Source organism: Magnolia sinica, chromosome 4 (assembly GCF_029962835.1).
Source record: "Magnolia sinica isolate HGM2019 chromosome 4, MsV1, whole genome shotgun sequence".
In the NCBI taxonomy this organism is placed as follows: Eukaryota; Viridiplantae; Streptophyta; class Magnoliopsida; order Magnoliales; family Magnoliaceae; genus Magnolia; species Magnolia sinica.
Window position 1 is genome coordinate 82,714,105 of NC_080576.1, and position 25,574 is coordinate 82,739,678.

Sequence of the window (25,574 nt, forward strand, 5' to 3'; positions counted from 1 at the left end):
CTTGACACAACTAGTCATGTGATTGACAAACAAGTGTGCAAGGTGGGTGCACTAACAATCTCCCCCTTTGTCAATTACGTGACAAAACAAACTTCAAACAAACTACCCTATGATATTGTCATGGTCCATACCAATGACATATCAAAACAATAAAAGATTACATATCAATATACCAATTTACAACTCAAACAAGGTAATCTCTGCAGAAAACACACTAATGTTGCTCCCCCTTAGTTTGTTCCATGATCAACCTGTAAACAAAAAGCTTTGTAGAAAACAACAGATTGTTTTGGTGGGTAGGTCTCTTATCCCCCTTTTTATAGTCATTGGCAAAGGAGTTACCAAGATATAATCCAATAACAAAATATGATGAAGCGGTGTAGAGGGAAAGAATATACAAATCACATATGGCATAATATAGGAAAAGAGAGCTGTAAGCATTATGTGGAAATTGCATGTCAGAAACAAAATATAACCATGAAATAGAATAACTGACATGAATATAAGGATATCATTATGAAATCATCAAAATGACTACCCCAAGCTTGGGTAGTACTAATCATCATCCAAAAAGTAAATGTCGAGCCCTTAAGGGCATAAAAGATCCAAAATAAAATGTATCATGATCCAACGACAACACGAAAAAAAAAAATCATCTAGAAGATCCACCCTCATACAGAGGGATATAAGGATGACGAGATAGAAGCAACTTTATGATGTGCTCCCCAGTATATTGAAGAGCGTCAAGATGCAGCTCAATCCCAGAGAGCCGATTTTCGCACTACTAGAGACGAGCTTCTATATCTGACTACCCTTCAAGAAGAAGACGGACTGGATTTTTTGAAATATTAATGACACTTGTATTATTACAAAATAGTGTCATTGTAGATTGCTTAATGCCATAATCCATCAACATTTGCATCATCCATAGAAACTGTGCGCAACAACTACCGGCTACAGTGTATTTTCCTTCAACAGTAGACAATGAGATTGAGTTTTGTTTTTTGTTGTGCCATAATACAAGATAATTTCCAATATACAAGCAACCACCACTGGTGGACTTGCGATCATTAATGTTCCCAGCCCAATCGGCATCTAAATACCTAGCAATGATGGTAGATGTGTAAATGGGTACCATAAGCCAAAGTCAGTAATCCCAGCCACAAATCGTATAATTCTCTTTAGCGTGGAAAAGTATGATTCTTTAGGATCGGCCTAAAATCTAGCACATGCACTAATGCTAAAGGTAATGTTAGGTCGACTTACGGTTAAGTAGAGTAAGTTGCCTATCATACTGCGATACAAGTGCTAATCCACACTCTTTCCATTGATATCTTTAGAAAGTTTGAGTGGTGCTCATGGGAGTATTAAAAATGCAGAAAGATTCAAGTCCAAATCTCTTTATCAAATCTTTTGCGTATGTCGACTAACATATAAATATTTCATTTACCATTTGTTTCACTTGTAGTACCAGAAACAAATTCAGCTTAGCAACCATGCTCATCTCGAATTAAGATTTCATCCATTCAGTGAATTCATGAGACACATCTTCACAAGTGGACCAAAAACTATATCATCCACGTAAATCTGGGCAATGAGCAAGATATTCCCAATCTTTTGCATAAATAGTGTTTTATCAACACTTCCCCTACAAAAATGGTGGTCGAGCAAAAATTGTGTCAAGTGCTCATATCATGCTCGGGGTGCTTTCTTTAGACCATAAAGCGCTTTGCTCAATTTGTATACGTGTTGAGGATACTTAGGATCCAGAAATCCCTTTAGTTGTTCTACGTATACTTCTTCCTCAAGTACACCATTGAGAAAGGCACTTTTTACATCCATTTGGAATAATTTATATTTTAAAGCACAAGCAATAAACATGAGAATTTGTATGGACATAAGGCAAGCTACAGGGGTAAATGTCTTATCAAAATCAATGCTCTCAATTTGTGAATATCTTTGTGCCATGAGTCTTGCCTTGTTCCTTACTACATTACCAGATTCATCAGACTTATTCTTAAAAACCCATTTGGTTCTAATGATATTAATATCAAATGGCCTGGGAGCTAGTTGCCACACCTCATTCTTTTCAAACTATTGGAGCTCATCTTACATAGCCGCAATCCAAAATTCATCTTGGAGTGCTTTTATAACATTCTTGGGCTCAATTTTTGAGGTGAAGCACAGATGACTAGAAATACCTTCAAGCTGGCATCGAGTTTTCACACCATCATTAGGATATCCAATGATTTGATTGATGGGATGATCCTTAATGAATTGTTAGTTATTCGACGGTTGAGGTACATGGGATGAAGTGGATTTGTTGTCTGATTTACCTATTATGCATGAGTCCACTTCATCCTCTATATCAATTTCAAGACTAATTTCATCATGTGTTTGGTCATCAACAACCACATTAACAGATTCTTGAATAGTTAGTGTCCTGAAATTGTACACTTTATAAGCACAACTATTTGTAGAATATCCTAGAAAAGTACCTTCATCACTTTTAGAGTCAAATTTTCCTAGTTGTTCTATGTCTTTTAGGATATAGCATTTACTACCAAAGACACGAAAATATTTTACACTATGCTGTTTTCCACACCATAATTCATATGGTGTCTTATTCAGTCCTACTCTAAGTTCTACCCTACTAATTATGTAGCAGGCGGTATTTACGGCTTTAGCCTGGAAACTTTTAGCTATGTATTTATTATTGAGCATAACCGAGCCCATTTCCTACAATACCTTATTCTTTCTTTCAACCACTCGGTTCTGTTGAGGTGTTTTTGGAGTTGGGAATTCATGTCGAATTCCATTTTATCATAATATCGTTCGAAGCGATCATTCTCAAACTCTCCACCATGATCACTCCTAATATGACATATACAATATCCTTTTTCATTTTGAAGTCGTTTTGCCATCTTCTAAAATTCTTCAAATGCATCGGATTTTTCCCAAAGAAAGGCAACCCAAGTAAATCTAGAGTAATCATCCACTACTACTAGAAAATGTCTTTTTCCCATAGCTCTCAACTTTGGTAGGTCCCACTAGATCCATGTGCAATAGGTCAAGTGGTTTGGAAGTTGCTATGGTGGTTGTCTTTTTATGTCCAACCTTTATCTGTTTTCCTTTAAGACAATCACCGCACACAATCTTCTCCTTCTTCCTAATCTTAGGGAGACCTCTCACCAAATTTTTCAGGCTTAGATTAGCCAAATTCCGGTAGTGGACATGCCCAAGTCTTTGGTGCCACAGCTTGGATTCATTATTTAGGGCCATGTGGCATTTTGTGGATGGGACACTTTCTCCACTACTTTCAATTACATAATAGTTATTACTTGTGTGAAGACCTTTCATGATAAGTTTCTCTATGAGATTTGAGATCTTGCACATATCTTTGGAAAATGTGACTAAGTGTTCTTTGTCACAGATTTGGGAGATGTCACAGATTTGGGAGATGCTTAGGAGGTTATGTTTTAACCCTCTACACAAAGAACATCCTCAATTCTAGGCAAGCCAGGCCCAACTATTGTCCCTCTTCCAACAATCTTGGCGGAGCTCCCATCACCAAATGTAACTGACCCACCCTCAAATTCTGAATAGTCACGGAAGTGGGTCCGATCACCTGTTATATGTCTGGAGCACCTGTTATTAAGATACCACTTATAATTATTGCCTGCCTTCAGTGTAGTATAGATTACAAGGCAATTGTTCTTGTTCTTTATAACACATTTGGTGATAGTCCTTTTTAGAGATGTGGCTTTGTTCTCATCTTGGGGCTTTTTGGATTTTTTCGGGTAACTTAACCAGATTTCCTTGTTTCATCAATTTTTTGGTTTTTCGATTCAGTAGAGCTACTTGATTTATCAATTTCTCCATCCTCTTAGTCATTTTGGGTGGAGTAGGGTATTTTCTTTATTAATTTGGTGTGTGTTTTGAAGGACTTTCTGTTCTCTGTATTATTTTTCCAGTTGGTTTGAATTTTCCTATAAACCCGGAAGTGGAGTGAGACCCACTAGATATAAGACATTCAAATTTATAGTGTCCCAAGTCTCCACAAGAATGACAGATTGGAGCATTTTTTGTATTGCTTCCAGATGCAACACCTTTCTTGATCATATGTGATGCAGGAACGGGGCTTAATTTGCCAATTTCATAGCCCAAGCCTCTTTTATCCTTATGGCTTCTTCCCATTCCAAGCAGTTTATCTAGTTTTTCACTACTTTGTGAAATTTTGTAACTAAGTTCAATAGACCGTTTTGATTTTTCTAAATCGAATCTCAGTTTGTGGTTTTCATTTTTGAGTTCTTCATTTTCTGATTCTAAGAGTTCAATCTATTTATTTAGTTTCTGACTTTTAGACTTAAGGGATGTTAAGGTTCTTTCAAGCTTGTCATTTTCAATATGATATTGTTGAAGTTCATTTATCATTTGTGTACTTATTCCTGATGTTTCATCTAGATCTTTTTGCAATTCTTTATTTTTGTTTTTTGAAATGCCAAGTTTTCTGAGAATACTAATGCTATGAATATAGAGTTGATCATAAGCATCATGTATACTCTCTTTTTCTTCTTCTTCTTTCTCATTATTTGATGTTCATCTATCTCCTAGTTATCCATAATTACTACTTCTGCCAAGATCTCCCTCTAAGTTGTTAAACCCTTCAAGAGGAACCTTGCTCTGATACCAATTGAAATTACAGTTTAGACCACTATAGTAGAAGTATAGAATAGTCCAAGAGTCCTAGAGGGGGGGGGGGGGGGTGAATAGGATTTTTCAATGATTATACCAATTCAAAGCTTTATTGCCTAACTTAAACTGATTTGCAATTAAACTAAGCAAGGCAATGTAACTCTAAATGCTTACAAGCTAATAGAGGGTCCTATCACATAAGCTACTTACAAATAAAGCAACTAGCCTATAACATTGTGAACTTCTGTGTGGAATGTACTACCTATCAATCTTAAGCATTCATCCAATTATGCATACATATTCAAGCATTCAAACTTATATAATCATGATTAAATAGATGCAAATGACAATTCTAAACACAATGATGTATACTAGTTCGGCTATGTGCCTACTCCACTCCCAACAACCATACTCTCTCCTAGAGTGTGCCGGATTTCACTATCAATGGTTTTAAATTAGGTTCACCATAAACCTTTATAACCCTACGCAAAGGACTCTGCAATTTATGCCCTACATAAGAGCAAAGATCCTACAAAAGAACCCACGTTTAGGCCACACCGGCCAAGGTCCCACACTAGGCACCTACATTTAGGCCACACCAGCCATGGTCCCATACCAGGCACCTATATTTAGGCCACACCGGCCAAGGTCCCACATAAGGTACCTAATCGAGTTTGTGGATAGCAAACTCTTAGCCTCAATCCTTCAGAAGGAAGGAGGCTAACCTTTAGACTCTTAACAATGTCACTTACTTATCGGAATGAGTTGTCTTTTGTAGCTTGTCTTAGGTTGCTTTATCTTTGCCCTCTCGTGCTTGAATCAGCTCCCTGATGCTCTCCTGATCACGATGCTGTAGTTTTCCCATTGTTTTAGCATCACAATCAAGTACCTTGCATATGATGTTCCTATTGAGGTAACCAAGGTAATGGGAGTTGGTTGAATCTCCTATCAAAGGTTGTGAATGGATTTCCTAAGAGATTCAATTAATGGATGCTCAAGAGTATCATGGAGACCAAGGATTTGCCAATGAGTTTGGTCTCTATACTCTAGAACATGCTAGAGATCATATTCTTCATTAATAGGAGCTTTGAATGCTCATAGAAGTGAGGAATCATAATGAAGGAACATGAATCTTATATGGATAGAGTCGAAGATGAGTGAGCTAAGCTTGGGACTAAAGACTCTGAAATGCCTAAATCCACACTTTTCATAAAGTTCTGCGTCCTATATTTATAAAGAAAAGTTCCAACGGATCTATAATGGGTACTTTTTGGTTTTACCGAGTGAGCCTTCGGTGGCACCGAACTACAGTCAGTGGCACCGAATTATCTCTCGGTGGCACCGAATTAGATCGTAAACTTACTGGATGAAATTTGTAACCTTTGGTAGCACCAAATATTGTTCTTCAGTGGAAGTCGGTGGGACCGAAAATCCAGTCAATGGTACCAAATTAACTTCAAATGTTGCTGGACTGTTTTGGGCACTTTCGGTGGCACCGTAGGTATCTTCGGTGGCACCCTCTCTAATAAAATGTGAGACAGTTTTTCTTGTTTAAGTTTTTGTCCACCAATTCATTCAACAACTTTAAACTTTCTTAAGCCAACTCTAGAATGATAGAACATATAAACTTAGAATGGCTTGAATAGATGATCTAAGTAGGTTTTCCTATTGTGGGTCAAAATCATCTATAAGTAAGATTAAGATCGTATAAGCTTCTCTGTATTTTGAACTTATAACTTGGGCTTCTATTCCAATTGCATCGTCGGTCTTCATTTGCCAAGGACTCATCCGACTACTTGACACAACTAGTCACATGATTGACAAACAAGTGTGCAAGGTGGGTGCACTAACATGGGCAAGATCGATTGTTGAGGGAGTGGATGTGGCCGGTTGAGAGGCTTGTGGCCTCGGTGAATCTTGAGGAGTTGGAGGATTGTCATCTTAGATTAACATTGTTGCTTATGCACGGGTTCGAATAATGCTTTGGTAGGTACATGATGATTGTGTAGGGTGGTAAACCCACAACTAATTTCTAGGCACAATGGTTGTAGAATGGACCCACTACTTCTTCACAATAGGTTTACTTTGTAATATCTTTTATTATATTTTCTTTTTTATTTTTTATCTTTTTATTTTTATGATTTTTTTGTGTTTTTCACTTTTTCTTTTAATAAAAGGCAAGCAAGCAAAACGTAAATGTCAGGAAAATACAGGAGGACCAACGCACATTGGATTAATAGAAAGGTAAATAGACTAGTTTACACTGGAATGCAGGATGCAAATAGGGAAGTAAAGCAGATAAGTATACACCGGAATATAGGATGCTAACAAGAAAGTAAAAGACCAGTTTACACTTGAATGCCGAATGCAAGAAGGAAAGTAAAGCGGATCAATATAAACTAGAATGTAGCATGCTCCCATGAAAGTAAAAGGGACCAGTTTACACTGGAATATAGGGTGCATGCAGGAAAGTAAAGCGGACCAATATAGACTGGAATGCAAAATGCTCACGAGAAAGTAAAAGGGACCAGTTTGCACTGGAATGCAAGATGCAGGAAGGAAAGTAAATGGACTAGTATCCACTAGACTGTTAGCGAGTTAGTGTGTTAGTGGGAGACTAGTATTTACTGGAATGTTAGAAAGCATAATACATAAATGAAATAAGACTAGCATTCACTAGAGTGCGGGAAAGCAAATTGCCAAATTTATATAATCCCTAAAAATTGAAAAATCATGTATTTCAAGTCGGGCTTAAACTAGTGACCAGCAGTTCCCTAGTGGAGTTGCCATTTTGTGAATGCCTCCCCCTACGTGAGCGCAACAGTGTCCTCACTTCCTTAGCTTTGGTATTGATTTATTGGTATACTTAGAGTATCATATTGACTCAAATATAAAATTGCATTTTGTTAGGAGTCACCACTAACCAAATGAAGCTCAAAATCTACAGACGGTTAGAAACCGTTGAATCACTTAAGGGTCAGGGAATCTCATGTTTCCCTAACTTAAGTAACTCCCGCGGCTGGTCTACGACCATAGGTTCCAAGTAAGGGCCTTAGTGATGTAAAAGGAAGAGATTAGGCACCATTTTTCGTCTGCACAATGTGTGGTCTCTACTTCATAAGAGTTTTGTGATTTTTAGGGATTTAGCATAATTTCAATATTTTTATGTTTGGTCGTGCTTCGCATAACCCATAAAAGCTGGATAGACAAAAACAAGAAAAAAAAAACTATTTAGCCTTACATTACAGAGTAAAGAGGTCCCGAGTAGGAAAATAAAGTAAAAATATAGTGAGTAAAATGAGATGCAACCTAGCCTTACTTTGTGGAGCTAAATGGCACCAGGTAGGCAAATAAAGTAAAATACAGTAAATAAGATGAAGTACAAACTAGCCTTATTTTGTAGAATTTAAGATACTGGGCAGAAAAATAAAGTAAAAGAAAATAGAATAAGGAGAATAATGTAGGATGAGATAAAAGGAAATGTGGATGTGATTAATGCACTTAGAATGTGTGGAGCAAAATGCGACTTAAATGAAGGTAGACAAACTCTTAGCTTTAGTGACTTCTTTAATGGCCTTTTCTGTCTCTTATGTCGTGTAACATATCGAAATGTTAGAAATCTTTATGATACATCGAGCAGCACCTTCAGATGAACTTGTATTTCCCTTTTTCTCTTTCTGCTCACTGGTTTTTTCTCTTTCTGCTCTCTGTTTGTTTCTCTTTCGCTCTCTGTTTCTTTCTTGTCTGCTCTCTGTCTCACTTTCCTCTATTCGTGTTGTTTCCACTCTCTTTTTTCTCTCTTATGAATGGAAAATGTATCTATTTATAGATCTTACAGCCGTAATTGTAAATGACTCTTTCTTACTGGGAGCCGCATTTTTTTTTACAACTCCTGTGGACATAATAGCTTAATAATATTTTCTTCCCTCACTCCTGACATCTCTGCATAAGTAATGATTATTTTTATTTTATATATATATATATATATATATATATATATATATATATATATATATATATATATATATATATATATCTTACATATTAGTTTTTGTCTTTTTTTGCAAATTGTTTAAATGCTTGTATGTTGTTTGTTGTCCATTTATTTTAGATAATCTTAGTCTCATTGGAAAGATAATCAGATAAGTTTTGTAATAAGATTAGAATCACTTTGATCGAACCCCCCATTTAACCTATAGAAAATATGATAGTACAATATATGAAATTATTTGTTTGCACTTTGATTGATTGTCTATTTTTTATGATCTTAGGCTCATTGGAAATGTCACCTGATAAGCTTTTCAATAGAAGTAAAAGTACTTTAATCAAATCCCATTTGATTAGTTTAAAGTGCAGCCAAAATTTTTACAGTTTTGTCCACTTGGCAATGCATGGTTTTGGTCAATAGTCCGTATAATTCTTATCATAACCCGGATTGTAGAATACATAAGTTTGTTAGTAAGATCATTCGATCACCTTTCCAATGAAACATAAATCATCTTAATCGGTCAAAATTTGTTTTTGATAACATCATGGCCACTTTGTGTACAAGAACGACCGTACTTTTCTCAACCTTGAAAAGATGTGACCTTTCATGCCTCAACACAATATTTTCCAAGAAGACTAAGTAGTACAGAAAGTGATCCTTGGGTAGAGAGAGTTCATTTTATCCTTTCTAGAGTTTAGATGCACGGCCATGACTGAATCATTACTCAATTTGGTGCTAGCTGATCGGGTTTATTGATTGTCTCCAGGACGTGTTAAGTATTCTCCCAATTCCATCCATTTAGATTTTCAACGATTTCTAAGTCAGTAGTGTTCATCCCCATGGTCACCACTCCTCATTAGAACTAATTAGAGCGAGTTACGTGTGATCGATATGGATTTGTATGGTGTTTTTTGAAGATCTGCAAAGATGTATGGAGAGGATTTCTTCATAACATAGCTGGAATACATCGAGTGATGTCGAAGATGGTCAATCGTGAAGGAGCGGTTATGGGACAAGTGGCAAGGAAGTCTCCAGAAGGTCATACAGTGCAGAACGGTTATAGCAACTGTCAGAACGTGGGACGGATCCAAATGGTCGAGTTAAAGCTATAAATATAAGAGGAATGCAAGATGAAGATCTCGTCTCATACTAACCCAATCAAAACCAAACATTATCTTTCAATTACCTTTTTTTTTTACATTCCTTAGTATAATTTTTTACTTCTTGCCAAGTAAATTATATTTCTTAGTGTAATCCTTTACTTTCAATTTGTTGTTTACATTCCATTATGTAATATATTGCGTTAATCAAGTAGATGATAACCATAGCTGTAATTTGAGTCTATGCTTGCACGCTGGATTCAGTTCTTCACTCAGAGGGGTGTTTTGTAGCTGTTCTTCACGATCGACTATAAGAATCCCTTCCTCATTTTCATCTATTTATACTGAAAATTGCTTTTATATGTAAGGCAAAGGTGTGACCCATCATCAGAGGATGGACACTGCCCTCTGAATATTGCCTGATCCTATTTTACACATTGAGCAAGTTGCTAAATAGGAGGTCAAGCTCATCATCTCTCAGTCATACACTACGTGTCTACCTATTGTGGTGCTTGGAGTCATAATTGTTCAGTTTGAATTGAGCCGCAATTCTAACTCTTACACGCCCGCACATTTACAGTAAAAAACAAAGCAGCAACAATTTTTGGCATGCCTGGTGGGACCCTGTCTCTAGTTTACCTACATAATAATGCTAGCTATGAATAGAAAAAGTACTCAAACTATTGGGACTAATTCCTCTACGCCAATGACATCATTTCTAGTAGAGGATGTGCTGGTTCAAGTGGTCCCCGAAGCGTTAAATCTAAACAATAGTCCGACGCTCGGTATTAGGACCAGGAAGGAGCATCGACCTGTCAGACTATTCCTTTAGACAAGATAGCGGTCATACTTTGATATGTACAACTGAGTATTCAGCATGTATAATAATATAAAAGAGCTTGAGTTGAGCAATTTCATATTCAAACGGAGAATACTAACAGATACATGACTAGCCTGACTGAGGCTATGCATTGATTAATGGTTATGATGGCCAAGCAAATGACATCTATGATGCAATATAATGCCGTAGGAAGTTTTATCAGCAATGCAACTCAGCTGCCATCTATGTCGCCTCCACAAAGGAATCCACCATCAGTCACAGTTCAGGAGATGTAAAATGTTCCGCCTCCTGTGCAACTTAGACGACCCAAGCAAGTGGCTAGAAATTTCATTCCTGAAAATCAGAATCAAGGGTTACCAGGAGGATTTAATCCTTAGCAATTTCCTAGGAATCCTTTATTCCAAGATGGAATGAACCGATTTGGCCTCGACACACCGCTGACCTTCGAACCTCAACGAGTGGATCGTGACTAAATTATGTAAATTGTCCAGGAGGTTGCAGGCCAAGTACTTAGCCACAATAATATCCCAGTGTATCACAAATCATATCTCAAATGGATAGATTGACAACATCCATTGCCAAGAAATTATCGAATGGACTTTACCTTATTTTTAGGTGATCCCGATTAGTCACTATTGAACATGTCGGCTAATTCATTATGCAATGTGGAGAGTTGGCGAATAATGACTATCATAATTTGCAACTGTTTGGTTATTCACTAACGGCAGTGGCCTTCACATGGTATTCAAACCTATTATTAGATTCGGTGCACACTTAGCAAGAGATGGAGGAGAAATTTCATGCTTAGTTCTTCTCTAAAGATAGAAAAATAATTATGGCTAATCTCGCCACTCTCGATAATTGCCAGGAGAGACATGTGAGAGTTATATTACTCGGCTCAAGAGGGCTAAGGGCCGATGTAAGATCGTCATCACCGAAGCTGAATTTATGCAACTAATATAAGATGGGCTCGAATATAAACTTCATAAGAAGTTCATAGATCTAAATGACCTAACTAAGAAGGTCTCTAGGTATGAGGAACTCCTACAAGAGAGTTCTACACAAAAGAACTCGTCATTAGGGACGTATTACCATGAACTAAATTATGAAATTGCAATTTCCAAAGTGGTGGCTAAGAAACCACTCGTCTATGCAGCATTGGTCAAAGAAAAATCGATCGCACTGACTGCAAAAAAAAAAAAAAAAAGGTTTCATACTTTTGACATCACAAGGGCCGATGAGATATTTGAAATTCTGTTAGCCGAAAAGTATATTAATATTCCCATGAATCATAAGATACCAACAGATGATGAATTGTAAAAAATTGAATATTACAAGTGGCATGGAACTCGGTCTCATTTGACTAATAAATGTGTTGTATTCAAGAACGTCATCCAAGATTACATTGACCGTGAATTGCTGAAGTTCTAAAAAAAGGCGAGGAAGCTATGTTGATCGAAACAGATCTATTTTGGTCAATATGGCCATGGTGAATTTAAGAAAGCCTAATTGCCCATGGTCAAGGGTCGATCTTGGCTCGATCAACCAAGGAGGGGGCCCACGATGACCAATACAAGGCGACATTGATCTCTTCATTCGAATTCTATTCGACCGAACACTGTTTGCAAGACAGGCAAGGCTCGCAATTGTGCAATCGATGTGCTAGAAGAACTGTTCCTGGATGGGGGATCCTCCCAAATCGAAGTTTCTAGGCCGTTACGTGACCCCTAGGCAAGTCAGAGGGAACGACCAGTATCGGCCACAACAAACGACCCCTAGATACCACCAACGAGTTGAGGTGCCTAGACAAAGAATGGTTAAACCCCCAACTACTAGAAAAGGAGTATGAAAGCGGGTGGTTATGCATTCAAAATTTTCAACAGCACCAAAGGTGTTACCTGAACTTAAAAGCACTGATGGCAAAGGCATCGAGCCGCAATGAGAAGAGAATCAGAAAAAGTTCTAGACCTGCCTTAACTAGAGGTAACCTAACCCCGACCATTCTGGAGGATTCCTGTGTCCGAAGGACTAGTAGCTGTAAATACGGTGGGGGCAATTCTGTCTCCTATATTACATAACCAAGATTTCAATATTCTCGGCTAACCTAATCACTCGGCTAGTCCTAAGGAGGAAGACAGTAATGGTAATTTATCAGATTAACTTAGTGATGAGTACTTCCCATGGAATGAATGGTTGGTAAATGAATTAGCAACAACTGTTGAAGCGCTACAAGTCATTTCAGTAGAAAATGCTTCAATGGGCATTGTGACAGATGAAGGCATTAATTAGGTAAAAAATCTCATTATGGAAGTAGGTCTAGGAACACTAGAGGGCAATATCCAGATGAAGGGATTATGTTTGGAACATTGTCACCAGTCATATTTCATTGTAACATGGCTTTCATGCTACCTTCCATTTTTCAGGCCAAACCAGCCCAACTAAATTGAATGGTAGGTAATGTGGAAGAATATACATTAGCCAAATGGACGGTCATTGAAATTTATTCTTCCTCATCAATGAGTGTTTTCATTTGTGCAACTACACCTCTCTATTGTCCAACGTAAGTGAAAAAGCTAAGCTCTAAGTCCTAGAGGGGGGGGGGGGGGGGGGGTAAATAGGACTATGCCAAATAAAAAATAAGTGTGGAATATAAAGACAGATAGCACAATTAAATATCAATCTCAAATGCACTAGTCTTGAGAGGTTGATACAAACTAAGTTCTAAGGACAACCTTACACCAAAAACCAATGTTTATGGTAGGACAACCTGATGTCTAGAACATTAGTAAGTATAAAAAACTCAAACTGAGAATGAGGTGAAGGAAATAAACTAAATTATTATAACATTCACCACAAGCGCATAAAGTAAATTACAACATTCAGCACCACGCATACATCACAACCATCATCTAAACTCTGATAATTATAGTGATTCGTGTGTGTACACCAACTATTTGCAAACAGCCACACAACTACTCCACTCCTAATATTCACACCCACGGGATATTGGCTTTCACTAAGAAATAAGGTTTTCCAAGGTTCACTTTAAAACCTTCACAATTGTGTTTTTCAAATGGGCTTACACAATCACAAAAACCCCACAATGAGATTTTCCTAGCTGAATCTCACAAACCAAAAATATAGAAAATAAAATTGTACTTATCTGAAGATTCTTCTTCCTATATAGCCCGATAGAACCAATTTGATGTGGACGTAGATGTTCAATGTTCAATCTCACGTATGAAAGGGTTCTAAGTCTAAACGGATTTTAAATTAAATCAACCTGTGGCTAGCTTGATTTGATTTTGATCTCAAAAAGGTAAATCAAAATTTCCTTTTTAATAGAATAGAATTGAATAAAGAGATCTCAAAATCAAATACAAAAAGCTATAAAAGAATCTAAAATGAATAAGTAATAGCTTCACAATTGCAAGGACTTATCTCTTAGAGTGATGGCTTGATTAGGCTTAGAATTGATGAATAATTCTGAGAAATGTCCTTTATTTATAGGTAGAAATTTTGTTCCCTCGACTGGTTTAAGGTTCAGTTCGACTCATCGAAGCACCAACCAAATTTTAAAAATTTTGGTGCGATAGGATAAACCCGTTACTCGACTGGTCAAGTGGACTGCTCGACTGGTCGAGCAATGCACTCGACTGGTCGACTGGCCTGGTCGACTAGTAGAGCAATGCACTCGACTGGTCAAGTAGGACTAAAAAAGCTTACTGGACTTTGAGTCGAGCACTGCACGACTGATCGAGTATTGTTCACTTGACTGGTCAAGCAGTGTCCATGACTAGTAGAGAGTCCAATAGAAAATCTAAAAAATCTTGAACAAAACTTGGACTGGTCAAGAAAATCCCTTGATTGGTCGAGCCAGTGCTTGGACTAGTCAAACAAAGACTAGGACTAGTCAAAGAAAAGCCTATAAACTTATACAAAAACCCAAATTTAATATGCAATCAATATGACCTAACCTCTGGTCAATCTAGGGTCATTCATACTTTGAATATGAGTTTGAAACATCGATCGCTTTAGTAACTCGTTTATCTTGAAGCACGTGAAGCTTAACCTTGTAGTCTTGAACTTGAGCAAGAGCTAGTGCTTGTGTTATTGAGACTTAAGGTGGTGGTCTTGAACTTTAACTTGAGGTTTGAATTTCTGTTCTTGTACTTGAGCTTGTGTTCGATCTTTAGCAATATTCTTCAACTTGAAAATGTAGAAGAGTTAACGATGACTTAAAGGTGAACTTTCCATCTTATCATAACAAGATACTGACTCCAAGTGGTTTGGCATAACAAAATTTGACAATACCGAGTGCTTGAATTACAACATAGTACTTACAGTAAGCCGACAGAGTCTCTTCACTTTTTCATTTTAGGTCAGCCAAATCTGCCCTTTGTGGTGCAACTTTTAAATTATACACAAAGCAATTGAAGAAAGCTTTGGAAAGATCTTCTCAAGTCCTGTTTTTTATGAACAAGCGATGTGTATCAACTAAGCGAGTCACCCCCTAGGAAATTTTAGAACAATCTGATGAGGATACCATCATCCCCTGCCACTACATTGAGCTCACCACGAAAAGCTTTCAAATGAGCGGTGGGCTATCCCGTTCCTTTGCATCTTTGGAACTTGACAAAGTTAGGAGGTAACTTGGCATTGAGAAGGGACAAAGGTCCCTGAATTGAGTGGATGGAAGTTCTACTACATGTTACTTCTGGAGGTCATTTCTCATTGCTTTAAGTTGATCCTCGAAATGCCTTCGGAGTTCATCGATCTTAAATGGTTAGGATTGTTGAACGCGAGCCCATGCCCCTTAAGAAGCTCGAGTGGCTTCATCCTCATAGTGATCAACCTCTCATGTTTTTTTATTGTCCTTGACGAGAGGATTTTACTAGTGGGGCATAGATAGAGGAGGTGATTGAAACGAATTTCCCACTGCATGGGGAGACTGCTTTTTAAGGTAAGAGGGTGCAGACATCAGAGATTTTGTTTGATTAGATTGTGCATGTGGTTGTCCAAATTGGAATGGGGTAGCACTCTTGTTAAGGGGAGGTGGCTGGAACTAGTTGGATTAAGACTGACCAAAGTCTGCATAGCGAAGCACTGGTTGGACCATACTTGGCTACAAATGGGTGGGACTTTGAGGTGCTATAAGATATTGGAAATGAACCAAGTTTTCCTTGGGATGGATAGGCCAGAACTAGTTAATGGTAGGATCTAAAAGATCCACATGAGTAGGAGGTTTTTACACACTGTGGATGGATTGTTTAAGTTATTATTTGGAAAAGCTAGGTCATCAGGTTCTTTTTCCTATTCATGTTGGAAGGTAGACGGGTTATTGTAAGGTCTGTCATGGGTTGGAAGGTTTATTATATGGGTGAATCAGAGATAGGATCTGAAAAATCTCCCTAAACTTACATGTTAGCTTGTGCGTGTATTTGAATGATGCTTCGATAAGCTAGCTTTATAGGGCATTGGACCCCTAACGGTCTTCTAGGTTCAATGATTGTAGGATGGTTTAGCTCTCTCACATGAACAGGCTCAGAATATATATCTCTTCTCTTCTATTCTTTTCCAGTGAAAGAGAGTGAAAACATAATAGAGTCAGGGAATAGCTCTGGTGTGGATTGGTTATAAAAATAAAAAAATTAAAAAAAAAGGAGAAGAGAGGAAAGCCTGTAGGATTCTGTAAAGCTTCTGCTTACTAATGGTTAAGTTAGGTCAGATGTATTGCCTCTTCTTTTGCCTCTCCCTTCCTTCCATTCTCTATCTTTGCTCTCTACCCTCTCTTGTTTTGTTGCATTTCTCCTTTATTTTTAATTTTAATTTTTATTTAATATGGATGAAAACGCTATGATGAAAGGACAAGAATGTAAAGACAGGAATGTGAATGGACTAGTACGAGACTAGAATGCTGAATGTAAAGACAGGAATGTAAACTATGCTAGTAAATGCATATTAGCACAATACTAGAAGTTTTAATGAATCCCCTTTTTAATATACAGCCCGACATTTCAAGTCAGGCATTTGACTATGCTAGTAAATGCTGCGAAAAAATGTCCCCCATTGCCCACTAGATGTCCAAGTCAGACCATGTGATGGTTGCATGAGGTGAACGATGGATATTATATATATATATATATATATATATATATATATATATATATATATCTGTGTGTGTGTGTGTGTATGTATGTATGTATGTAGTGATAAATATATAACTAGAATTTACATAGTTTTATGATGTGATAGGATTGAGATAACCAAGAAGCTATAAAGCATACATCTTTCGTAAACCTAGAAAATATTGTATGCTCAGTTGATATCGGTGATAGCATGTGAAGGCTCAGATTCAAAGTCTATCCAGATCCGATGAAACCCATAACTAAGACCTCCATACCCAAATCTCGTGAAAGGGTTGAGAAAAGAAACTAAAAATTTTAGGTGCTTGGTTGATATGGGTAGTAGGGTATAACGACACAGATCCGAAGTCAATCCAGATCCAGTGAAACCCATAGCTAAGACCTTCATACCTGAACTACGAGGAGGGGTTGAGAGAAGCTAATAATTATATTTATACCATTCATGACAACTCATGCAACATGCTAGTATTCTTGGATGATGAGCCTCAATGGGTGTGATTGATTTTTAAACTCTGTTTGATTTTGTATTACATTTGACAAAGTCGACAAAATGACTTGTCAGCATTGTAAGAATCATTATTAACCAAAATGAAGGCTCCAAAATCTATGATTGGCTAGAATTCATGAAATCACCTAGAGATCAAGAATACCGAAGAATTCTTGACTCAAGTGACTCTTGACTACGTCTACGCCATGGATTTTGGGTGAAGGCTTCGGTTATGGAAAAGGAAAAGATTAGGTAACCTTTTACCATCCGTGTGAAACACAGTCTTTGTTAGGTTTTACGCTTTTAAAAGGAATTAAAGTAACTTCCAATAAAATACTAAAATTTAGTTGTCTAAACTATAAAACCAAAAATGAAATGAAAATGATAGAAAAAGAGTTTTTTGAGAAAAGTACATTAAAGAAATAGAACACGGAGTTTTCAATTACTCTTTTAAGTTACGTTTTTTAATGTAGAAGACTCTCAATAGAGACAACTGCATATCATACTTTACATGATGTTAGAGCAGAAGCCCCATGTGGTCAAAACAGTGGGGTTGCAATATACAGAATGAAAAATAATAGATCAAGAATATGGTGTCGACTTTGAAGTTGAAATAGAATAGAAGAGATTGAGAAAATAGAGAGTCAAAGTCTCCGTCTCTTTCTCCATCCCATATCTCTCTCTCTCTCTCTCTTTCAAAAAAAAAAAGGTCATTGGAGCTCTCAGGGTTATTCCCTTCCTCTCTTGAATTGTGAATGTAGAATTTTTTTTAATAGGCAATTGGAGAGGGACGCATAAAATTAAATGGATTGAATTGAGCAGGCTCAATTCTCCCGAATCCTGAGTGTCAAGGCTCAGGGCAAACAGAAGCAGAGGGCAAAGTCCAGCATACAAGGAGCTAGAGTTATAATTAAGACAAAATCCACGAACGCTGGTAGCACGGTCTTTGCACAAAAACGGTGTAGCTAGCACGCTCTGTGCCACGCTATGTGCTTGTGCTTTGGATCCAACAACACGTATTATTACACTTGATCGAACTTAGGACCCATTGAAAGCACAGCCAGAAAATCATCCTTGTTGAAATGGCGCCAATTCAAACCAATGGTGGAACAACCATACCAGGTCCTCTAAATTCGACCCACGAAATCGGATGGCTAGTTTTGTCATGACTTTCTGGACGTGTTCTCTCCGTAATGGGAACCGTACGACTACAACGTGAACCACAGGGACGACAGAAAATGGGGCCAGCATGATGTTAGTCCAGCGGTTCATCAGTTTCGCCGGCTAATGTTAGAACATGGGTTTAAATATGAAGTCAAGTGGTGTCAATGGGAAATTAACAGTCTATTGAAACCTTCAAACGAAGAAAAAGCTAATATTTGTGTTTTCAGATCATCCAGGTGGTAATAACCCTGTAAACGGTTTGGAAGACATGTAAACATCACAGTAGCCACCAAGGAAGGTTTCAACAGTGGCGGTTTTTATTTTTTATTTTTATTTTTACACGCGCACCCACACCCGCACACTCACGTCGTAAGTGAGATTTCACCACCTACGGGTACTCGAACCCAATGTGGTGTGGATCACTTAATTTTTGTATGCGTCATTTTCTACTTCAAATCTAAAGTTGAGCTGGGAAAGCTGATGGACGGAGTGGATCTCTTATAAGGACATCGCAGTGGGCTCCACAGAGCTTCCCCTCCAGGGCTCCCTGTACTTGTGGGCACAGGAAGGTCGCGTCCGTTTTACGGTACGGATTTACGCGAGTGACCCGACGAGTGCGGTGAGTCGGTAAAAATATAAATGGCAAAAGACGCACACTATAGCGTGCCGGTGAGGCCTTTTAGCGAAGGGGGAGTTATTTGGTACTCTTTCTGCATATGACACGGAATACACCGGCACTCAGAAATTGTATAATATGCATATATAACTCAATTAATCCAACTAAATTATGTAAATTATTATATCTGAGTGATATGCCTAAAATAAAAGATCTTGAATAATCCTAGCCATTGATTCATGGGCATTTGGTTTGTTAAATTAGGACCGTTGGAAGATTTTCATTTTACCGTTAAATAAATGTCCACTAATCTGATGGGCTGCTAGCGAAACAAGGGTTATTTTGTTTTGAAGAGACCTCCAAAATCTTACCCATAATTTCAACGGTTTAATTTGAATTGCTTATTTGGTACGTGTGCAATTTCAAAGTAACTTAAAATTGCCTGCGCATCGTCCATCACAATCTGCCAGAGTAATAAAGCTTCTCTTCGCCTATATAAGTTCGCTTCTCTCTGGGCGGTTTGTATTGGGCAGAAGTGTCATAAGAAGAGCAGTTGGATTTGGTCCGGAAAAGAAGGAGAAAAAAAAAAAGTAAAGAGCCAAAAGGATGGGAGAAGAAGGAAAGATAGAGGAAAAGCCTGTCTTGAAATCTAGATTCAAGAGGGTCTGTGTATTCTGTGGTAGCAGTACTGGGAAGAGAAACTGCTACAGAGATGCTGCTATTGAACTAGGAAAAGAGCTGGTATACAGATGTTCTGTCATGTATATGGAATATATATACCTCTGTCTCTCTCTCTCTCTCTCTAATCTTCTCTTATTCTATGTAGGTTTCTAGGAAGGTGGATTTGGTATATGGAGGTGGGAGCATTGGATTGATGGGACTAGTTTCTGAAGCTGTTCATAAAGGAGGAGGGCATGTTTTAGGGTGAGAAAAACCAACACAATCATTAAAAGAAAAAAAAAAAAGGAATGATTTCTGATATGGGTTTTGCTTTTCATTGGATTAATGGACGTTTTTCGACCTTTTTTTTTATGGGTTTTCTTTATAGGATCATACCGAGGACTCTGATGTGCAAAGAAGTAAGTAGATGCCTTTCTTCTCTTGCTTCTTTCATCTATTCTCATATTCTTATGCTGCTGAAAGGCGTTCTTTAATGGCAGATTACAGGAGAAACAGTAGGAGAAGTGAAACCAGTGGCTAGCATGCATCAAAGGAAGGCAGAGATGTCCCGCCATTCCGATGCTTTCATTGCATTACCAGGTTCTATTCTTCTTCTCTCAATAACCCATTTAATCAGATTCCTAAAGTCTTCAGGTTTTCTTAATTATTTCCTTTCCTATTTCAGGTGGGTATGGAACCTTAGAAGAGCTCTTGGAAGTCATCACCTGGGCTCAACTAGGAATCCATGATAAACCCGTAAGAAATCTTTACTAACAGAAAATCACACACCCAACATAGAAGTACTTGTATCTTATAGATAGGATTTCTTTATGTATGTGTAGGTGGGCCTTCTTAATGTGGAGGGTTACTACAACTTCCTTCTTACTTTCATCGACAAAGCTGTGGACGATGGATTCATCAAGCCCTATCAGCGCCACATAATCGTGTCCGCACCAAACGCCAAAGAGCTGGTGCAGAAGCTAGAGGTTGTGGTGCCCTCCTTTCTATTCATCTAAAAGGAGTGTTTGGGTCTCCTTTGTATTTTGTCCTTATTGGATTTTTTGTTTTGTTTTGATAGGAATATGAGTCTGTCCATGATGGTGTCGAGTCGAAGCTGAGGTGGGAGATGGAGCAAGTGGGTTCTAATACTTCCTTGCTTGCCCAAATTGCACGATAGGATTGGGTACAGCCGCTGGAATTTAAATATGGTAACCGATTATGACCATCCATCTAAGTGGTCTCAAAAAACCTACTTACTTATCGGATGATCCCAGCCATCAATTCTCTTTTCTTTTCTTTTTAGACTTTTGACCATAAACTCTTTTTGGTTTTTTGCGTTTTTATTCTCCTTTGCAGAGGCTATTAGAGTGGCTTAGGGAAACTTGGCCAACCCATGGACGGTTCTGATTGGTTAGTTATTAGGGAGTCTTATTCCATATTTCTGTTGTACCAGCTAAACCCTATCATTTACCCCTTTTTGATTTAAAGGGTGGAAAGATCGTCCCTTTTTTACTTTAAAAAGAGGAAAGATCGTATATAGGGTGTTTATGTCTACAGAGTAGCAAAAGTATATTTTCCTCCTTTCTCTCTGTTTTTTTTCTTTTTCTTTTTCAAGTATATATATATATACAATTGTAAACAGTTGTAGAAGGTCTAACAGGGAGGCAGTAACAAACACTGCAACTTTTTGCTCTTGGATTTTGAATCGAAAGAAACACGGCTGTGTTTTGTTCTCTCTCCCTATCCCTCTGTCTCTCTCTGTCTCTCTCTCATTAGTATTCTTTTGGGTAGGAGGCACAATTGCAATTGTCTAATCAAAACCACTAAAGGGGTAGGCCCCCGTACGTTCATCAGGTGGGCCACACCCTTGGAATCAATGGACAGCGGTTGGTTTGACTCAACATGCAGGTGTGGTCCACCTAGTGAGTGGATGAGCCAAATTTACAGGTGATATTCATTTGTGGAGTACGTCCTTTTAAAGGTACTGATTTCATAAGCAGTGCCATGTTGGCAGGAAGAATGTCACGGGCTGATCAGTTCTCAGCTAGAAGTGGGAATGATTTTGATACTTCAACACGCATGTATATCCGTACACATTCACACGCTGTTACATGTGCTAGTATGAAACACATGAGATCTATACTTTCCATACGGTTCGAAATAAGTTTCTTACATATTCTTGCAGTAAAATAGAAGATTTCACTGTTAAGTCGGGCCCCAACGTAGGAAGTAAATTGACGGTTGAAATTTTTTCTTGCTTTGATATATAATGGTCCATCTGAGTTACAAAATGTCCTGAGTTTTTATGCCCAAGATGTTAACAGTGTGGCTCGACTTATTTAAAGCTCAGATCTCACACGTGTCACACTATGACACATGCACCCGTGTGGATGTCTACGGATCTGGCACGCGGGTGTTTAAGTTGTCATTAGCGATGGCCTAAAAAAGAAGTGAGATATCATGGGAACTTAACGAACCTTGGAATTGGCAGACTCGTACTACCTGGCCCACAAATTCTACTTAGAAAAGGTACGCCGCTCCTGGACGAGGCCCACTCACAAAGTGGTGTGGCCCACAAGTTAGATTAATAAACATATGCGTCCCTTTTGGACCAGGCCTTTTGCCCACTCTATCACGACATTTCATGTTTATTATATTGCTCTCTTTACGCCCACCCCAATTGACTTGTAATTTTCTATACACCATTTTATGCTAATTTCAGTTTGAGGATGGGAGATTGACCGATGTAATCCAAAAATCAGACGGTGGATGGTGTGCCACACGTGTAGATAGAGTCCAAGCGGTGGTCTTCTTTTCTTTTCCTTTTTTAAAAAGAAAATAATTATTTTCCTGCCCGTCCATTGTTTTCTACACGTGTCAACTGATTATCTTATTGGCCTATTTATCACGTAGTTATAACTTGCCCGGCCCTGCTACCCCCGCAGGAACTTTGTTCTTTCTCCGGTGGTAGACTCCCGGGAGTTTCAACACCCGGTCAAGGATTCGATCATCCATAGGTGGTGAAATCCCACTACGGTGTACGTGTGTGGGGGTGTGTGTGCGTGTGTAAAATATATATATATATATTACCCCCACCTGTTCTAAGCTCGGGACGGGTAGAGGCTTCGAGGGCCACGGAGGAGTCACCCTGATGTATGACTCTTATTCACACCGCCCATCCCTCTTTTCATATCATTCTAGAGTACCAAATCAAAAATAAAACAGATATAAGATCAAGCGGACCACACCGTAGGAAGCAGTGGTGCTAAGGATGCCACTATTGAAACCTTCTTAGGGCCTACTTTGTCATTTATTTTCCATCCAACCCCTTGGTATGGTCATATATAGCTAGATGAATTGAAAAAACATATATCATCTTGATCCAAAACTTCTATGGTCCCTAAGAATTTCTCAACGGTGGGAATTTCACCACCACCTTGTGGTCCATTTGAGACTCGAATATTCACTATTTTTGGAATAATATTCTAAAATGATATGAAAATATGGATGGACGGTGTGGATAAAATTCATACATCACAGTGACCCCTCATTTACGAGTCTACACGAAACGAGCTAGATCGGTTAGCTCGCTCGACTCGACTTAACTTGAAAAAGCTCAATTCGACTCGGTTCGAAGCTTGAATTCGAGCCGAGTTGAGCTGATTTTTTGAGCTCGAAAATAAGTTTGAGCCGAGTTCAAGCTAGCCACAGCTCGACTCGACTCAGATCGAACCCAGCTCTAATCGAATTCGAATCGAACCAGTTCGGTGACTCAGTTACTTTGATATTGATGTTGCTCACCAAGTGTTTCTGAAATGACTCAAAGAAGTGTGGGTGGTGGCAAGGAAGATATATGTATATGAAGCCAACACCTTTTTTTTCTTGATTTTTTATATTGCTTAGAAGGTGTTTGATAAAATACTTGTAAAACCATTGTTGTTGTCTCAAATACAATGAGATTTTGAAGGTGCAGTCAAGGTGTTTGTGAAAATGCTAGAATGGTAAACGTGGCTCAATCTTGGCTCAAACTCGACTTGAACTGGCCGAGCTGTTGACCAAATCAAGTAGAGTTGGCCAGTCAAGCTTGAGGACCAAGCCGAGTTCGAGCTGAGGTCAACTAGTGGCCCAACCGAGGCGAGCTATGGCCAGCTCGACTCGGTTCGACTCAATGTACACCCCTACCTTCAGTGGCCCTCAAAGTCTCCGCCTATCCTAAGCTCCAAACAAGCGGGAGTAATACCTAATTTGTAACCAAAATGGATTGGCTACTCCCCTGCCACCGGCTAATGGATGGTGGTTGGTGCTCTGTGGGCCCCACCATGATGTATATTTTCATCTATTCCATCCATATATTTTAATACATAATTTTAAGGTTTAAGACCAAAATTGAGGTATATCCCAATCTCTAGTGGACCACACTATAGGAATCAGTATTGAATGAGTGTCAACTATTAAAAACTTTTTGGGACTCATAGAAGTTTTGGATCAAGATGATCTTTGTTTTTTCCCTTCATCTAGGCCTGTATGACCTAATCAAAAGATCGGATGTCAAATAAACAGTACAATGGGCCTTAGGAGGATTTTTAATGGTGGATATTCAATTAATATTGTTTTCCCGTGGTGTGGTCCAGATGAGATTTATATACCTCTCAAATGATCTTTAAAAATGGTTAAATGGAATGGATAAAACACATACATTGTGGAGGGGCCAAAGATAACTGACCATCATCCACCCAGTTAGTGGCAGGGATAGTAGCCAATCCGTTTCCCCCTTTAGGGGGAAACTCTAGGACCCACCGCAATGTCCCGTTCTCATCCACTCTGTCCATTAGTTACGAGCGCATCTTGGGACGCTAGGACAAAACGAAGATAGTTCCAGAACTCGAAAAGAGGGGAGCGGATTGGCTAATGTAGCTCACACCAGGTGTATAGGTGCTGTATTGACATTAGCAAGTTATGTGGGTTTGATTGTGAGGTATGTGTTATATCCAAACTGTCCATTCATTTAGCGAGCTCCCATTAAGGCTTGAGACGAAAAATAAGACCGATCTAACTATCAAGTGGACCACACTGGCAAAGGCAATGGGGGATTTAACGTGTACCATTGAAACCCTTTTAGGGTTACAGAAGTTTTGAATCAATATGAAATTTGTTTTTCCTATTAATTTAGGGTTTTTTGACTTTATAAAAAGATTGACTGGAAAATAAATATTACGGTGGCCCTACGAATTGTTCAACAGCGAAAATATGATCTCTGCTACTATTTGTGGTGTGGTCTAGTTGATCTTTGGATGTGATTCATTTTCTGATTAATGTCTAAAATGATCTCTAAAAATAAGTGAAGGGTGTAGATATAATAAATACATCACTGCGAGGCCATGTAACTTTGATCCCTTTGAACCGTTCGTACAACTCGGAGCACGAGGAGCGTCAGTGCTCGTCTTCGCACGACACGTACCTACAGCATCTCCATAGCTGCTGTGTGGTACACCAGCCAATCCGCTTCCAAAAAAGAGAGGAGTTGAAACGTCCGGATGCGACAAGACGTTCAAACGTGAATGGGGGAAGAGGAGACAGATGTCGGAGAAAGGGTGGTGCCGTGAGCGAAGAGTGGAGACGTTAGGAAGATAAGAAAACTTAGGACTTCTTTCCTTTTGCTGGCATTATAGTAAGGCCCAAAATTCGGGCATTTCCAGCGAAGAAATGCCCGACGATAAAAGTTTTCATGCGGTTAGATAGATATTTGTGCTTTCTATTTATCTGGATGTAAAAGACCCTTGTGAACGGCTTGGATGGCATATAAAAGTTTACAGTGTCCTATGGGAGGGCCTTTCCATCCCTCAGTTAGAGTATTGGATCTGCCTGGTTTTCCCCCGC

The 25,574-nt window shown here is 38.5% G+C and overlaps 1 protein-coding gene across 1 annotated transcript; it reads left to right on the forward strand.

Annotated features, from left to right (window-relative positions):
- Positions 1 to 19,551: 19,551 nt before the first annotated feature.
- On the forward strand, positions 19,552 to 21,385 carry LOC131243288 (cytokinin riboside 5'-monophosphate phosphoribohydrolase LOG1-like). Its single transcript, XM_058242514.1, has 8 exons — positions 19,552 to 19,778; positions 19,864 to 19,961; positions 20,086 to 20,116; positions 20,198 to 20,297; positions 20,383 to 20,453; positions 20,540 to 20,683; positions 20,776 to 20,905; positions 21,066 to 21,385. The coding sequence occupies exons 1-7, from the start codon at positions 19,644 to 19,646 to the stop codon at positions 20,872 to 20,874; spliced, it is 678 nt and encodes a 225-aa protein (XP_058098497.1). The 5' UTR covers positions 19,552 to 19,643; the 3' UTR covers positions 20,875 to 20,905; positions 21,066 to 21,385.
- Positions 21,386 to 25,574: the final 4,189 nt, after the last annotated feature.

Excerpts from the sequence above, each read along its gene's own strand:
- LOC131243288 (XM_058242514.1), top strand. The coding sequence starts at position 19,644 with ATGGGAGAAGAAGGAAAGATAGAGGAAAAGCCTGTCTTGAAATCTAGA. Across the intron at positions 20,117-20,197 it reads GGACTCTGATGTGCAAAGAA|ATTACAGGAGAAACAGTAGG; the intron begins GTAAGTAGATGC and ends CTTTAATGGCAG. Across the intron at positions 20,454-20,539 it reads TAGGAATCCATGATAAACCC|GTGGGCCTTCTTAATGTGGA; the intron begins GTAAGAAATCTT and ends ATGTATGTGTAG.